Source organism: Phallusia mammillata, chromosome 5 (genome assembly GCF_965637545.1).
Source record: "Phallusia mammillata chromosome 5, kaPhaMamm4.hap1.1, whole genome shotgun sequence".
Taxonomy (NCBI): domain Eukaryota; kingdom Metazoa; phylum Chordata; class Ascidiacea; order Phlebobranchia; family Ascidiidae; genus Phallusia; species Phallusia mammillata.
In genome coordinates, this window is record NC_137256.1 from 18,372,927 (window position 1) to 18,390,395 (window position 17,469).

Sequence of the window (17,469 nt, forward strand, 5' to 3'; positions counted from 1 at the left end):
TATTTGTTGTACTTCTCAGCTAACGTGTGTAATTTTTGGTCGTCATTCCCAGTAACTTGTAAATAAAACAGGTTGATTGTGTGAAGTGAATAACGTTCTTAAATCTGTAGAAATGAAAACAGTCATAAAAACCATACAAAGGTATATTGGAACAAACTATATATTTCTTAAAAGTACACAGTGTTTATGTCGATATAATATTTTCACAAAATATACTAAACAAAAATTTGGAAAATAAGGTATGGGATTATGTATTAATGTATACAATGCTCGAAAATGAGAAAGAAGTAAAGCACAACATATCCAATAAAATACGAACATGTATTATTAAAAACAAAGAAGTAAAAAAAAATGTTTAATAGACTTTATTAATTCAGAAGCCTCAACTATATCAGGAATAATGTACTAGTTCAAATAAAACATTTTTTTTTACCAAACAGTATATAAATACAAATCTCAGGTAAAACACGGACTATGTTCAGAAAATATGTATTTAACACAGTACAAATTTTTGTTTTAAATTTATGGTACGTTCCATATTGCTAAAATCACCATTTCCCAAAATTGGTATGAGCAGATCTTTTTGGGGAACGCAAGCCAATTTTAGACCGCGCGGAACTGCCACTCCGACGTAAACGCCTTGAAGAAGCCTTTCGGGGAATGGCTTCCCCTTTTCGCTGCGGTCCGTGCCAATACAGGTTTAATTGGCCTGGATATTGCACTTTGCCGACCAGAATTTTTCTTGTATCCTTGCTTACGATAATGTAAGCGACAAAAACGAAAATTCCTTGAGTGCTGATTAGTACGGTTGACCAGTACATCATTGCAAGTGACGTGTTCAGATTGCTGATCCCTAAACATTGAACACAGGTTATAGTGAGTTCAGCATCTGCCTTATGGTTTAGTGCAGTGGTACCCAACCTTCAATGGGCCCTGGTTGGGAATCACTGGTTTAGTGGTTGGTAAGCATCCGAACCCGAATTAAACAAGCCCGAAACCCGGGTCGAACCAGAACGTTTTAAAGTCCGATTTAGGAATAGCCTTAGATTTACTTAAGATACAAAACAACACAAATGTGGCCAAGTGGTAAGTCTGGCATAAAATGGGCAAGTTGATTTAAGGTTACACCCGTATGCGACGCGTAGATCACGGTCCAACTTAAAGCTCAGACTGGTTGAAAAACATGAAACAACGATCATCGACCAAAAACATTACCCCTAGATTTGCCAGAGCTCAAGGTTAAATTCTAGTCCAGCGGTTCCCAAACTGGGGTCCGCGGACCTTTAGGGGTCCGTGAAGCAATTTTGCGGGGTCCGCGAAAAGGTTGACGTGCCTCTATAGTCTTATTTGGCGTCAATTTGTGTCACTGAATAGGTTTAAATCAAAGTACAATTAGAGATCCACTGCCTCCATTACTATACAATAGATAGCCTATTGCATGACAACTATCAAGAATACAATTGTTTGCGCACTATCGTAATATTTTCTGTCTTGTCTGTGATGTCACAAACCGTCTTTGGATCGTTGTTATGTGTAATTTTGCATACCTAATAAGCTAAAATTCTGTAAATTGACTTTCGTATTGCTAAAATACACCTTCAGGCTTAAGGTCCGCGAGTCCTCGATATAATGGCAAAGTGGCCGTTTTAAAAAAACAATGAAAAAGTTTGAAAACCACTAAGTTAGAAAGTTGTTACATTAAAAAGAATCGTGACTGCACTAGTGTACTAGAAGAAACAATGGTTTTGCACTTTTCCTATGGCATTCTTTGATTTTTATAGGGCCGCGAAATATCAAAATAATTGCAAAGGGTCCACCAGGCAAAATTTTTAGAAAAGTTTTGGAACCGCTGTTCTAGTCAATGATTTAATATTAAAAAAGTAAGAACAAGCATTATCAGTTAAGACATAGGAAAATAGCCTGGACCAGCCCTAAAGCGTCGATGCAGACCAGCGATCACGGCACACTAATATAGATTCGGTAGAACGCCTTTATTGTCTGATGCGCCTTGCACTTTAGAAAAGCCCACATAAACTACATAAGACCAACCTTTAAATCAATATATATTAGTCGTTTGCAAATACAAAAGTACATCTTACCAAATATGAAGTAGAATATCCATGGTACAAGTAAAGAGACACAGGCCAAAATGTGTTCCACCAACATGCGGCGCTCGTGAGGCATATCGACGTCACCTACATCTATGACGTCATAGCGTCTTGCGAGATTCTTGTGACGCGGTACAGAGCGCTTGGCACGTAAGGACAAACACAGGGTTACTAAACCTACTACGAAACAGATTGAAAAGCACGTTGCTATAGGAACGGTCACCGCGGCAACGAGTACACCTGAATCAGCTTTAAACCAGCATCTGTCGGTTCCATGCTGTTGGTAGGCAAGGTATGCGTTGTTAGGCAAGTTTACACTTATGGTGATGGCGGCAATGGTTAGGGGTAGCACCCAACCAGCAAGAATTTGGATTATGACAAGTGGGCATTTGTTCAGACGCTTCCATTTGAGAGCTTCGGTGTGCAGGTTGCTCAAAATTGTAAAGCTTTCCACAACGGCAAAACACGCTGAAAGAAAAAATATGTATTTTGGCAACCACCAAGCATTTGGGTTCTAAATTAAAGTATAAAACGGCAGTCGCATTTGCTTAATGGCATTTTACGTCTACTTGGGCCGTAAGCAGTGGTGGGATTCAAACTTTTTGTCAGCCGCTTCTATCGCAAAAGTCATATTTTTCAGCCAAAAGTCCATTGACAGTACCAGTAATGCTAAGCGGTTCGCTAATCTCCTAAAATGTCGTAAGACGGTTCTATAGAACCGGTGCGAACCGGCTGAATCCCACCACTGGCCGTAAGCACAAACAATGTTGGAAATTTGACAAATTACAAAAATGAATTTTCTACCTGTTGCTAACATAAAGAAGTGAATAAGGAACATAACCGCCACACAGGGAGTCTTCTGATTCGACGAGCTTCTCTCAAAAAAGAGAACGCAGTGAAAAAGGAAAAGTGAGAGAACCAGGTTTATTTGCACAACGATCCGATCGTTAATCACTTCCCCGTGCATTCCAACAAGTGCAATCGTTGCAAGAAAAAGTAGGATAAGTCCAAGTATGGAGATTAATAGGCAGAGTAACTGCACGAAACACAAAAAAAACATAGCTAGTTTTACAGGTAAAGCAGTTGGTCCTGTAAAATTACTGCACGTATCTCAAAACTAAGCTTGCGTAACAATGGTCGATTTAATCAAAGTTTGGCTTCGCCTTATCACGAAGTCAGCTAAAAACACTAAAAGGGTTCTGTATGATCACACCCTAAGCGTTTCATGTGAATAGTGCAGAAAGTAATGTACCATCACATACGATTTAATGTGATAATCCCATTTTTTTTCACCAGACAAAAATGATTACGTTATCATTCAATAATGTTTTGTCTATACATAGAGCCTGACACCCGGACCAAACACGAACGTTTTAAACGCGAATTAGGCATAAAAGTTAAATCAACTGTACTTAGGATACAACACAACAAACATGTGGCCAAGAGTAAAGTATGGTATAAGTTGAGGAAAGTGTTTATATGAGGTATATATATCTGCACTCACATTTTTGGTAGAACGCCCTAACCCCATGGTCTGCTATACTTTTCTGTACAATACACTCACACTGGTAACAAATTACCTTAAAATGTGTGTACAAAAATGTATTTATATTTTGAACATTTAATTTAAAGCACTTACATCCCAGGCTTCCGGCCTTGATTGTGTGGCAACTTGGGCTGACACAGTAAAGAAACCGGTTTTGTTACATGAGCATGTGACCATGCCGGTATCAGTGGTCACGCTTGAGCAGTCATGCGGGGAGAAGGTTCCGTTTACTGTGTCTACTCTACGAAGACAAGCATAGCTACGTGGGATTGAGTCGTCTGCGGCACGCGACATCTTTTGTGGTATTTCCTTCTCAAACATATCATCAGCTGACAGAAAACAATATTGGCTTAGAAAAACACAATGTACCGGACTGCAAATGCAAGTCTTGAGGTGACAAATAAGGCAGTGGTGGGATTCAGCCGGTTCTATAGAACCGTCTCACGAAATTTTGTAAGATCAGCGAACCGGTTGGCATTACTGGTTACTGTCAATGGACTTTTTGTAATAGAACCGGCTGAAAATTATGACTTTTGTGATCGAACCGACAGACAAAAAATGAATCCCACCACTACAATAAGGTAGGCCTACTGTGGTTTTATCAAATTCAAGGAGTATCCGCACTAGGAATGCAACAAAATTACATTTTATGTTCTACTTAATTACTACGATGCATCAAGATATACAAACAAACAACAAGTTTGGAAAACGTATTTTTTCCGATTTCGACTTAACAATGGACGTTTACGCGACCAAACGATACTCAGCAATGGTATAGAAGCGTTTTTCGGGTGTCTTTATGCAGACGATACTTTTCGATCTTTCGAATTCAAGGTCTACGGATAGGAAACTCCACTGAGTTTGTGAAATACGTTTTTGCAAGGATAAAACTAAGACTTCCCATACTACTATACCAATTTGAAAACCACTTGCCTAAACTAGCCTCTAACTTACCTGTCATGTTAATTTGAAATTTCAGTTTAGCAGCAATTGATTTTCCACCATGTTCCTCTAGTTGTATTCTTATGTAAGGTGCCTCTTCACTTGGGTATAACAAGGAGTGCGTGGTTGGTGTCCACATTGCACTTGTGGTTTTCGGTTGCAATGAGTGCAATGCCAACATCTTGTGAAGATCAAAGAAAAATAAGGCGTACACAAAGTGAACAGAATCGGAGGACCGTTTTTTGCGTTTATTGACAGGCAGGGGCGTCAGTTCTAATAGCCTTACTCTATCACCCGGTCTTTCCTTGACCGCATCCCTCCAGTACGTTACATCAGGCAAATTGGCGTATTGAATATGAGCCTCTGGTAGATCAATTGTGCTGACTTGGCTAACCTCAAGGTTGTTCACTGCATCAGCCAGGGTGTCAAAAAGTTCAGTCAATTTTTCTAAAACTTTTTGCGCGGTGTTAAAGAACTGAGTACCAGCTTCAGCAAAAATGTCCACTTTCTCTTCGATTTCCTTTCTTACTAGCAAAACAAACAAAACTTTAATTAGACTAGTTTAACTATATCACATGCAGTATTATAAGACAGAATGTAGTTGTAGTTTGATTGTTAGGTTAACCAGTCTTACATTATGAGGTTACCTTTCATTTCCATGGTGGCAAGAATTAAAGTCGCCGATGTAATTACAGCTGTAGTTAATGCCCAACTTGTCGCAGTTGTTGTGGCAACAGGCAAGGTAGATTGCGTGACGCTGGTCGTCACCTCCGGTTGACTTGTTGCTATAGTAACCGATGCAGTTAAATTTGGAACACTAGTGGTAAGCATTGGTCCCGATGTTGGTTTTGCATCTGAGATGGTTGATCCTGTCGTTATGGGTGCAGATGATTGATCAGCACTGGTCGAGCTAGTGCTGTCTGGTTGGGTATTTTTGGGGTCCTGTTGAGCAGTTGCAGTGGCTGGTTGGATGGTTATGGTAGCTGGTTGGATGGTTATGGTAGCTGGTTGCATGGTTGTGGTGATTGGTTGTATGGTTGTGGTGTTTGGATGTATGGTTGTGGTGATTGGTTGTATGGTTGTGGTAGCTGGTTGAATAGTTGTGGTAGCTGGTTGGATGGTCGTGGTAGCTGGTTGGATGGTTGTGGTTATTGGTTGCATGGTTGTGATAGCTGGTTGGATGGTTGTGGTTATTGGTTGCATGGTTGTGGTGATTGGTTGGATGGTTGTGGTAGCTGGTTGTATGGTTGTGGTGGCTTGTTGGATGGTTGTGGTGGCTGGTTGGATGGTTGTGGTGGCTGCTTGGATGGTTGTGGTTGCTGGTTGGTTGGTTGTGGTAATTGGTTGGGTGGTTGTTGTAGTAAGTGGCACAGTTGTGGTTGCAACAGTTGTCATCATGGGGGTCATGACTTCTGGACATATAAAGAATACAACCAGCTAATTAGAATAAAATGCAAGAAACAAGGTGGGAGAAACAAGTGCAAAGATAGATTAAAACAGAAGTAAATCTGCACAATAATGACTTCACTGCCCAAAAACTTTCACAAATAACTTCTAGTGCAACCAACAAAATCTCAGAACCAATTTAGCTGTGTAAAAACTGTCCTAAATCATTCAGACACATAGTGGTAACTGATATGGCGATAGTGTTTCACCACGAAAACAGCAACCAACACTTTACAATAACATTCTAATGCAATATAACTGTGTGCTCTCTTTACCTAAACTTGACCAAATAAAACAAATAAATCTGGCAATTCATACTTTAAACAACCTTAGAAATGTTTTCTTTTTCTTTTTTTCAAAACAACACCATATTAGTTTCCTACTTGAATACATGTACCTGTGCTAGCTACGGTGCTGGAAGATGCAGCAGTACTGGCCTGTGTACTGACTTGTAATGTGCTTGCTTCTGTGCTAGTTTCTGTGGTGACTGCCTGTGTGCTTGCAGGTGTGGACATTGTTGTTGTTGTTGTAATACAAGCAATTACAGTAAAAGTAGTTCCATCTAAAAAAAACATTTCTTGTTACTCAGGTCTTGGTACTTGCAGTACAACTAATGTTAGCGAGCCTTTAGTGATTTGCTAGTGTAGCATGTAATAATAATAGACTTTTTTGGTTTCTAAACTGGCAATGCTTTTACATATTGTTGTCAGATTAAATGTTTGTATAAGTCAGTGAACTTTTTCATTATTTTTTTAATACGGTCCCTTTGCCATTATTTCGAGGGCTCGCGGTCCTTTAGCTGGAATGTGTATTTCAGAAAAACAAAAGTTGATTGCAGGATTTTAGCTAGCTATGCAAAATTGTGCATATTAATGATCCAAAGACAGCTTGTGACATCACAGATAAGACAAAAAGAATTACAATTATGCACGAACAATTGTATTTTTGATGGTTGTCATTCAATAAAGGCTATTGTTTGGCAATGGAGACAGTCGATTCTCAATTCTAATTTGATTTACACTTATTCAGTGGCACCAACTGACACTAAATATGATTATAGAATTACTTCAACCGATTCGCGGTCCCCTCACAATTGCCTCATGGACTCCTAAAGTACTGCGGACCCCAGTTTGAGAACTGCTCGTATAAGTCATATATTTTATAGAACCAAAAGATTGAGTACATACCAATTAGTTCATTCAAAGACTGATGTGTAAGTATTGTATGTGAATATTTGGATGAATAATGGTTATAAACAGCATTCATTTGGGGTTTGGAACTTACAATCCTCATGTGCAAGCTACTGTAATTTCTGTGTCTATAGATTATCTGTTGCAATGTACCAATACAGCTTTAACACCTACCAGCTTCATTTCTGACTTTAAACTTTGTTGGCTGTACCCATCTAATGTTGTTCAGTGGGTTGTAGCATTCAGCAACCAAATCTTTGACAAGAAAACATAATGTGTTTTCCACTGTACACTTTGTTACACTTATCATGTGTAATGCGTAAAACACAGGCATATATATATTCAGAATAAGAACATAAGTTTGTGTATGTGTTGAATGTCCATAGTATAGTTTATGTACAGTAACTTTGAACAAGTACATTTTAAAACTACAAAATGTGCTTTTAAAACAGTGTTATCATTATTAATTACTTAATTGTAATTACCAAATAAAAGTCTCACCTTTTTGGATTGCATCGTAATTTGCTGACAAGTAACATGTGTCAGGAGAAAAATCAAAACAGCAAGCATTGCTCACTAAATTGAAAAAAAAAACATTTTAAAGTTTTGCACAGCAGGTTGTCAACTTTTTACCATTTCGTTGGCAACATTAAAATGACCCACCTTTTGAGACCATCATTGATCCAGCTTTACCTGTTAATAAAAAGATGTCTTGTGGAATGGCCACTAACGTTTGCATTTGCACACATACAGAAGTATAGTTTTATTGAACCAGGGGTTTTTTTGTTGAACAAAAACAGGGGGTTTATTTCAGTTTTAGGGGGGTTAGGGATGACATGTTACCCCTCCACACAAACAAAGTGACAACACATGCATTGTCACCCCTATTTTTGTTCATCAGAATATTCTGCCACAAAGACTTACTTAACCATGCGATAAGCTAGTTTAAACAAGTTGTTTGTAATATTTAAGGTTACCATGATCAGTGTTTTTTTAAGGTGTTTTGGGGGACCGAAACGGCCCCCAAATTTCTCCAGCGGTTTTCCAAAATTTGGACTTGCAAATATATGGCTATTTTTTGGTATTTAAATGAAACACTTGCAGTCTCTTAAAACTACTTAGCGGTCACCCAAACCAAACCTTTAAAAAAATCCTGACCATGATCATAATCGGCTGTGTTAAAGCAAAGACAAAACGGATGAAATTGGCATGATTATCTTATTTACATGATTAAAGCCATAATATTTATGTATTCAGTTGTGAACGTGTTCTATTTAATGAAACATACCCCTTCAAGTGCATGCACTACAACAGTGGTTCTCAAACTTTTTTGACCGTGACCTAACTCTGACTTTTATGAACATCTCACGACCCAAGCCTCAAACATCAAAAAATCTATTTTTTTCTCATATGCATGAAATAGAAAAAGACACAGACAACCAGTTGTAGAACACACTACTATGAAACAATGATTGATTTATTTAATGTGATTGATGATAACGAGACGGACCGCACGATAATGAGACGGACCGCAGTTTCGAGGCCATGTCGTTGCTACATACGAGTCTTGCCATATAAAGATGACTGCAGGCTGAACGAGGTCGATTCGTTCCACAACACTGCATAACACAGCACACATTGCGGCTTTGCAGCACCATGATCATTGATAAAAGTAAATCACAAATCTAAAAAAATTTTCTTGTATGAATACTTACTCAGCCTTAAATGCTAACTGTTACATCTCCACGTTCAGTTTCACATAATTAACTTGTCCTATTATTTCCCGTGCTATGACGTTACAATCGCCATGTGCATAACAGTAAAGTTGGAAGGCTTTTGTCTGTATGTGGTAATGATTGGTTTTATTTTAGTGTACAACGTGGTCGAGTGAGGTAACTTTACTACTGCATTAAGAAAATTCGTTTGGGCAGAACTGAATCACCATAGCGCGACCCATTCTTTGACCCCGCGCGACCCATGTTTGGGTCGCGACCCATACTTTGAGAACCACTGCACTACAACAATGATTTAAAAACATAAGTGCAGCACAGCTAATGGGATGTATCAAAAACCTGGAAAGAAGTATATAATTATAAAAATGACACTTATGACTGCAACAATACATTTTGGGCACTAATAATATCTGTTTAATGCAGTGATAAAAAAATTGTCATAATTTTTGCATCTTTACAGTACTACATATACTGTGCATATCTACTGTGTATATGCATGAGTTGTATATGTCATACACTTTGTATCTTTACAGTATATACTTCTGAAGAGGACGCCACAACAGCTTCCGATAACTTAAAATGTAAAAATGTTATTTTACCTCCTCCTACTATAAACAGTGGACAACCAGATTCTATGCCACCAGAACACTGCACAATACTGCTGGAATCCAACACTATCTCGGCCTTTGAATTCATTGGAAGGCATTGTTGGACTCCTTTAAAAAAAACTTAAGACAGATGCTACATTATACAAAATATTTACAAAATAGTATGTTAGGGAATAGGGAATTCTATCAATCAAACATATTTTTCAACTTTAGAAGCCTTACGATATGTATCAAAAAATATCATAGTAATCAACCAAAACTAGAACCAATACTAATTTACTTAAAATGTTTACTAGAAGGGCAAAAATGAATTACTAGTGAAACAATCCAAGAATTTTTGACCACACACAATGTACATCCTTTTCCATCTAATTTTAAGTCTCTGCAAGCATTAAGACACAAATAATACAAAACCAAATAAACTGGTCTAGAATAGTAAGTTACATTACATTAGTACCTTTGCAAGAATGTTTTACCAACAAGGATGCAGTCAATAGTCCAAAACAATATCTAATGAAGCCAATATCAGTCATGATCCATTATACACATGCTGTATCACTGTGGAAACAGATTTTTTTATAATCAAACATTAATAATTTATATTCTACAGTAAAACAAATACAGGACAATTGATGCTAAAATTTCACTTATATACACCAATACAATGGCATAATATTGCTAAAAATTAATGTTGTAAATAATAAAATTACATTTTTTCAATTAAACAAAAATTCCATATTAAATCGGTTTTATTGCCTCATTCGAACAACCAATAATCGATATTGGCTGTGAAAAAACATACGTATCGGTTTGACTGTTATTCTATCCTTAATCAACACACAATTACAATTTATAGTGTTGTTATTTCAACTTGCTGCCACGTCCTCTGTTAGAGCAATAAACATAACTCAGGTATTTAATAAGCATTTGGCTTGCTAACCATTTTATTTGCCCAAGACAAGACAGCTGTTTACCAACAAACGTCGTCCACTACATAATTCTTCAGTCGAAAATTCACAATGATTGAGGTGCATTTTCACAGGGATTCTCATTTTTGTGCTGCTGGTTTTAAAAAATATTTTATTATTACGCTCAAAGGCGTTGATGTAAGTAACATAGCAACATTATTACTCACACAACGTTTTTTTTTATAAGTTTACAACTACTGCCTACAGCCCTAGACAATCTTTAATTTCCTTTTTGAAAAAATATCGTTGACAAAAAGGTAAAATCCCCTATATTGACACTTGTAGCTCTAAATTTAAATTATACATGTGTTTTTGCAAAAGTGCTGATCTCAGAAGTTTTTATTTCAATAAATGCAAATATATCTAACATAAAAAAAGTTTTCTTGCTTCCAAGCCTTCGGTCTGATGCAAACGGTAATTGTGCACATAGGATTTTATTGACACAAATAAAAAACAAATAAAAAGACTCTCTCGTTGATTTGTGTTTAGTTATAAAATTGTTTGTTGTTGTATTTACAATGGAATTAAATGAATCCATTGTTTTTAGGTTTCAACTCCAATACGGTCTTTTTACCATTATGGATATTTTGCTCACTGCTTATTGTCAGGTTGTACCATCAAATAAAAAATACCAGTTCAGCCAAATTACAATTTCCCATATGCATTCCATATGTGTGTCTGTAATTTTGTGGCCCAGCGATCTTCTGTTGCTTCCAAACTCCAAAGGGCACTTAGTTATCTCCAGCCATTTGGACAGGAGTGTCTTGCTAAACACTAGTACTAAGTCAGTGCTTCTACTTTTGTTGTAGTGTTAACATCTATTGTGTAATAAACCTTGCATAATGCACTAGTTCAGGGTTCTATAACATGGGTGATTTCGTCCATCAAGTGGGCAATTGGGACAATTTTTGGAGTTGGGGTGGCAACTTTACTTCCAAGATGAGACAAGGTGCAGGATTTTGAGCTGGTGCCCTGGAAACTGGGTGTTTTTGGTAAAAAGATTTTGCTCTATTATGTTGGTTAGACAAACAGTGAAGTTGTTTTTCTTTCTTATATTTTTAGGCATTTAGTCAGTGTTATAACTTTATTCTTAGATGAATCCGATTACCCACTGTTTTATCATTAACAAAACGTTGCTAGTCATGCACCACAGCATAACCCTTTTTAACATGTGTACCTTTATAACATAGGTAGGCAACCTTTTTGCATGCGCGGGCCAAAAAGTAGTGATATATTGCGGTGGCAGGCCACAACGATGATCATGCAACAACATAGTAGTGCTAGGAAAAGTCAAACACACAATGATTTTGTCTTTGTACATAACAATTCCTATTCTTAGTAATAAACTAATAACTATGAATGTGTAATGTAACAACACTTTGGCATAAAAATGGGCTTTGACACATACATTCCGTCCTGCCGATCAAAATAAAATACGTGTCGCGGGCCGCTCCAAAGTTGCTCGCGGGCCGGATCAGGCCGTAGGTTGCCCTCCCCTGCTTTATAACATGCCTAATTGACAAACCAAAAATACAGAAAACAGATTGGAGTTGTGTCTTTAGCATTGGAACACAATTGACTGTATGTGTTGTGTATTGCCATAGTTTCTTCACTTTTTGTTTGTAACCTGGTTACTAACAAATAAACACAACTTTGCAACCCCATTCCAAGCCTGCCCAGTGTGGTTTTCTTTGAAGTTGACTGCCTTTGAGTCAGCTCTTTCACAAGAGTATCAAAACAAAGTTACTCTGTACATGAATGCAAATGATTGTTTTGTTTTCTGGTCTTTTTGTCATTCTTTGTTTACCTTTCAGGTCTTTCTGTTGACATAGTCAAGGTTTTCTCACTCAAAGCACACACCTAAAAATAGAATGGGACAGACACTTGAAAAAACAAAGAAAAGAAAACTTTATTCCATTCTGCACAACAGTCATTCAGGTATCAATCTGGTTGTGTACATATAAAGTACAAAATTGATGCAGACATCACTGACTTTAAATAAGCTATTGCTGCCAGGCAAGTTTATAGAGCTCTTCTGGCAAATGCATTTTTTTTAAATACATTTGCCAGAAGAGCTCTATAAACTTGATCACTGACTTTAATTGTCACCTGTTTTAATAGTAACTTTTTTTAGTTGCTTACAGCAAAGTACATCATGGCAAACTCTAACATAAAGGGTGTAAACATTACAACTTTTGTTATCCATTTAACTGGAGGGACGGCTGACAACTGTACTGCATCCATACCAAATGAGTCTGGTTATTTCAAATGGAATGTTAAAAACCCTAAAAAATATGTGCAAGCAATAAAAAGAGCTGTGGAAAGGATTGATGGCATTTTCTTGGAGTCTATAAAACGAGAAAGCATTGTTCTTACCATCTTAGCTTCAACTTTAGAGGCTGCTGATCATTTAAAAAGATCAGAGGCTGAAAAAGTGCTTTTAGACAAAATAAATGAAAATGTCCAGACCTATGAAACTGAAGTCTCAGATAATATTGAAAGTTTTCAGTCATCAGAAATAGTTTCAGCAGAGGAGAGAAATGTTTCAGAAGAAGTGTTTGAAGAAATGAAGCGAGATGCAAGGAACAATTTGGAAAAGGCACAGCAACTGGGACTTCAGGTAATTATACCCTAGAACAGCATTTCTTAACTGGTGGGCCATAGAGCAGTTTGCAAGTGGCGAACAGAGCAATGCGAAATGTAAACTTGATTTTGACAGATCAACCAAGTATGCCTTCTCAATGTGACATAATTTACCCTTTGACTTGTCAAACTTCTGTGGTGAGACTCATTTACGCTTTACATTCTAAAGTTATTGTTGTAAGCATGTTTCTTGGGGATCCAAATTATTTATGTAATTGGGATCATAATGCAATATTTAAATTTAATATTGTGATTTATCTTCAGGAGACAACTGTATTTGATGAATCAACTCAGCCATCAGGTAAAAACAACAAAAATAGCATTTTAAGGCTAAATAAACAAATGTAGATGCTGTAAAAACACACAGCATTGTTTTTGTAACCATAAAAAAATATTTTTAAGAAGAAGAATGTATTATAAATATGTTTGTATTGTGAAGACAAATGTATTGTGTATTGTGGTACCTGGGGTTCTTTAGCACCCAACAGCTCCATGGTTTCTTGTAAGAAGACAGTTTTTGAAACATCCCCCCAAATGATATAATATAAAAACACTTAATGTTTGTAATAATTTAGGGTAGGGGACTGCATAGAGGAATTTATAAAAGTACTACATTAATAAAAAGTTGTAAACCATAGATATGCTGTCTCATTTTCAAAATAGCATTTCTATGCCTTGGAATTTCATAAAGTATCTGCATCTAAAATATGTGTGTTACACTTTACAGATACTTCAACAGAAAATGTTGTATCCAATGCTTTATCAATGAAAGACCTCTCCAAAGTTTTACGTAAGTGAAGCCACCATGCTAACTTTGAATACTTAACTGTAAACGTTCATTACAGAAACCCTGAAAGCTATTGAGGACAAACAAACTGGTAACCTCAATAAAGAAGAAATACTGCTCTCCTTTTCAACAGACTTGAAACGGTGGCTGCAGAAGTACAAAAAGTGTTTGGATGAGTCAAAAGAAATTCCTGGTTATGTGTTGCAAAACATATTTGACATAATTCGCAAAAATGTAAATGCTTCCCCAAATGAGATTTTTGAATTTGCCAATAGCTTAGTTGTTAAAGAGCAAATGCAAAATGCTGTGTTGTTTTATTTTGTTGCAGGAGATTTTTACGCCCAGTTAAAATCTGTTGAGGGGGCAAAAAAAATCCAACAATGTGTTTCAAAAATGTACCAGGTCATTAAGACATATAACAACTCCGACTGTGTCGCAACCATAACACTACAGCTCATGAAACTACTGCTTGGCCTAATAGAAGGCATGACAAACATAAATAAAGAGATTCGGGTTTTAACAGAAGCATGGTGTCTGCACTTTATTGTACTTGGTGAACTTAAGCACAATGATTGGAAAAAAAGTAAAGAAACGGTTGATATTGCTATTGGTCGTCTGGAGGCTGAATTCAAAGATCATGTAGACCAGTATGAGGTATATGGTCGATGTTTACATAATTTGGGCCACATATATGACAAAATGTCACACTTGGAACTGTCAAGACAAACGTTTGTGAAAGCACTTGTTGCCAGAAAATCTGCTACTGACTGCATAGATGATGATCAAAAAAACGAGTACATAAAAGCTACTAAAACATGTTTAAAAAAAGTGAAAAACGCCATAAAAAATCGCAAGTAATGTCACTGAATATTATAAATAAAATTCTGTCATTTTTTCAACATATTTTTAGTGTAGTATTCTTGTTGTTATGTGTGGTTTTGTTTTAGTAAAATATTGTAGAAAAAAGCTAACAATTACTTCTGTGTTCCAAAAATGGAAGCAATGTTTTCCTGCATATTGTATTTTTGTTTTTTTGAAAATGTAATTAATATGCACATTTATAAGTTATGTGTGTGTTTGTGAAGAACTTAGAACATTGTACAAAAATAAACAGAAATATGTGTGTTACTTTTGTAGAGTTTTTAGGATATTAAAACAGTTAATAATTTAGTAGCAAGAATAGTAAAAACTGGATTGGCCAGCATAAAAACTACTGATAATTAAAGTAAACATATGATTAACCATGATAAAAAAACACATTAAATTAAACAAATACAATGTAAATAAGTCAAAAAAAAACACTCCAAACTGGCAAGTAAATGCATTTGAAAGGAAAATCAGAATTGAAATGCCAGTGTAGAGTGAAAGATATCAGTAGGCTTGTAGACAAAAATGACTTACTAAACCATAGTGCTAAATACAAAGTTTTTTTTTGTAATGAACCTTGCATATCGTGCTGGTTGTTTAATCTGTAGTGATCGATTTTTATGTTAATGTTCAACGCGTCACTACAAATTAAAGAGGTATACCACCGTCCTTAACCTCTCAAGCTCCTGGGCTTGTCAGGACAGAGTCCTGGAAACTCCACACATGTGTCTTGCACTTCGGTTCGTTTGTTGATTACTTATTCAAATAAAATCTTATTCAAATAGAGTGTTTGGGAAACAAAAAACAAGTCGTTAGAAATTAATAGTGATAACGTTTACATATAAATTCAAGTTTAACTAGCAACCAACACATTACTTCAATGCAAGTAATTGAACAGTAAGCCAAACGAGTTAACTGCGGTAGGACTAAAACTGATGAGCCATTACATTAGCGGTGCGTTTTATAAATTCATAACACGTGACATTAAACTGCACAACTATGAGACAAAACATACGATTAAAGCGAGTAAACACTAGATAGCAAAGTCGATCAACCTCCTAATTTAACTGTAACAGGGAATATTATCAAAGCTCGAGCATTTTTAGCAAGTAAAACGAGCTAATTTGGTAAACAACTATTGCAAAGTTTGCACAAAATTATGACGCAATCGCTACAAATCTAAACAAACAGTAAAGTGTGTATATATTTTTTTGTTCTAAGCATTTAGTGTTATTCCTTTTTCTTCTCAGCAGATTTAGACTGTGCACAATTTTATCATTGCATCATGTTGCTAGTCATACACTTTGCCCACAGTACTTAACCTTTTTAAAAACAACTATGTAAAATTATAACATGCCTAATTGACAAACTCAAATCGCAGAAAATAGATTGAAGTGGTTGTTACAAACACTAAAATGTATTTATCAATTGTAGCCATTTTTACAAGCTTTTCTGTGGTTTAGTCAATAACACTGTGATGGCTAATCAAACAAAAGCAATGAATAGTTTTACTACCATTTAAACTTTAAAGCAGTGGTTCCCAACCTTTTTTGTTACATTCCTCCCTTCGACCATTTTCGAACTATTTATTCCTCCCCATAAGAATAAAAACAAATATAACATTAAAAATTAAAGCATTTTGAAATAGACCTTATAATTAGGGATGTCCATTTAGAGTCCTTTACCAAATGTGAACCGGGTCCAAATTATAATAATACATAATAATGTAAAAACAAAAATATTCTGTAACATTTTCAATGTAATTTTTTTGTAAGTTTTATGAAATTCCTCCCCTGAACTCATAAAATTCCTCCCTAGGGAGGAATTCCTCCCCGGTTGGGAACCACTGCTTTAAAGTAAGCTATTGACTAAGGTAGCACAATTTACTGTATGTGTTGTACGTTGCCATAGTTTCTTCAATGTTTGTACCCTAGTTGCCATATCACTGTAGTGAAACAGGGATCTTAATAATGTCCTTAAATTTTCAAATGTCCGTTTATGACATTCTGCTTTAGTAAAAATTTGTAGAAACCTGCTAAAAATTAGTATTGTTCATGAAAATAGAAGCAATGTCATTTGTAGATAATGTAATCTTTGTTGAAAACATAATGGGAACGTAAATATTAAAGAGTTAAGTGTGTGTTTGTAGAGATCTTTGAACAATTTATAACAATAAACAAAACATGTATGTCGTTTTAGTAGAGTATATAAGATTTTAAAACAGTTATTGGTCTAGTTGCAAGTTTAGCAAAAAAATAAATTAGCTTACATAAAAAGTATTCCTAACAAATTTAAAATTATGCATAAGTATAACGAAAAACACAATATTGAACGAATTTGAACCAATGCAATGCAAAAAGAGTAAAAAAAAAACTTTTGGCAAGTAACTGCTTTCAAAACGAAAATCAGAATTGAAACGGCAGTACTGATTACGCCCCCCGGCAATTCTTGTTAAACTTCGTGTTTTCCGAGGATCTCATTAAACCAAGTTGGAAACGCGTTCGTGAACATCTCAGTCACGTACATTTGACAATTTTTACGCCATGATAAACCAATATTGTAACAGCTGTCAGTCGTGTCAAACAGTTGATATTTCCAAAATATGTTTGCGTCGCCACCGAATTCGCAAGC

The 17,469-nt window shown here is 36.1% G+C and overlaps 2 protein-coding genes across 8 annotated transcripts; one reads left to right on the top strand and one right to left on the bottom strand.

The window, feature by feature from the left end:
- Positions 1-142: 142 nt before the first annotated feature.
- Positions 143-10,564, bottom strand: LOC145229482 (uncharacterized). 4 transcript variants are annotated; one of them, XM_080094822.1, is made up of 13 exons: positions 10,514-10,564; positions 10,031-10,131; positions 9,565-9,681; positions 7,896-7,925; positions 7,734-7,808; positions 7,407-7,487; positions 6,440-6,604; positions 5,244-6,008; positions 4,609-5,124; positions 3,748-3,983; positions 2,913-3,144; positions 2,100-2,576; positions 143-853 (listed from the first exon to the last, which is right to left on the bottom strand). In XM_080094822.1, the coding sequence occupies exons 2-13, from the start codon at positions 10,104-10,106 to the stop codon at positions 549-551; spliced, it is 3,075 nt and encodes a 1,024-aa protein (XP_079950948.1). In that variant the 5' UTR covers positions 10,107-10,131; positions 10,514-10,564; the 3' UTR covers positions 143-548. The 4 variants fall into 4 exon arrangements, with proteins under 4 accessions (XP_079950948.1, XP_079950949.1, XP_079950951.1 ...); XM_080094823.1 differs by lacking the exon at positions 10,514-10,564 and adding an exon at positions 10,421-10,478; XM_080094825.1 differs by lacking the exon at positions 6,440-6,604 and having other exon boundaries at positions 10,514-10,561.
- A 235-nt stretch (positions 10,565-10,799) lies between these two features.
- LOC145230358 (uncharacterized) lies at positions 10,800-15,099 on the top strand. Of its 4 annotated transcripts, none has more exons than XM_080095780.1 (6): positions 10,800-11,533; positions 12,356-12,479; positions 12,676-13,161; positions 13,449-13,485; positions 13,912-13,974; positions 14,030-15,099. In XM_080095780.1, exons 3-6 carry the CDS (start codon positions 12,697-12,699, stop codon positions 14,827-14,829), a joined length of 1,365 nt encoding a protein of 454 aa, XP_079951906.1. In that variant the 5' UTR covers positions 10,800-11,533; positions 12,356-12,479; positions 12,676-12,696; the 3' UTR covers positions 14,830-15,099. The 4 variants fall into 4 exon arrangements, with proteins under 4 accessions (XP_079951906.1, XP_079951907.1, XP_079951904.1 ...); XM_080095781.1 differs by having other exon boundaries at positions 10,800-11,325; positions 11,393-11,533; positions 12,356-13,161; XM_080095782.1 differs by having other exon boundaries at positions 10,804-11,533; positions 13,051-13,161.
- Positions 15,100-17,469: the final 2,370 nt, after the last annotated feature.

Bases quoted from the DNA above. Each gene is read 5' to 3' on its own strand.
- LOC145229482 (XM_080094822.1), bottom strand. From the start codon at position 10,106: ATGACTGATATTGGCTTCATTAGATATTGTTTTGGACTATTGACTGCA. The intron at 2,577-2,912 runs GTAGAAAATTCA...TTTTTCTTTCAG, and splicing joins CTTCTTTATGTTAGCAACAG to CGTGTTTTGCCGTTGTGGAA. The intron at 854-2,099 runs GTAAGATGTACT...TTCAATGTTTAG, and splicing joins GATATTCTACTTCATATTTG to GGATCAGCAATCTGAACACG.
- LOC145230358 (XM_080095778.1), top strand. From the start codon at position 12,697: ATGGCAAACTCTAACATAAAGGGTGTAAACATTACAACTTTTGTTATC. The intron at 13,162-13,448 runs GTAATTATACCC...ATTTATCTTCAG, and splicing joins CACAGCAACTGGGACTTCAG to GAGACAACTGTATTTGATGA. The intron at 13,975-14,029 runs GTAAGTGAAGCC...CGTTCATTACAG, and splicing joins AGACCTCTCCAAAGTTTTAC to AAACCCTGAAAGCTATTGAG.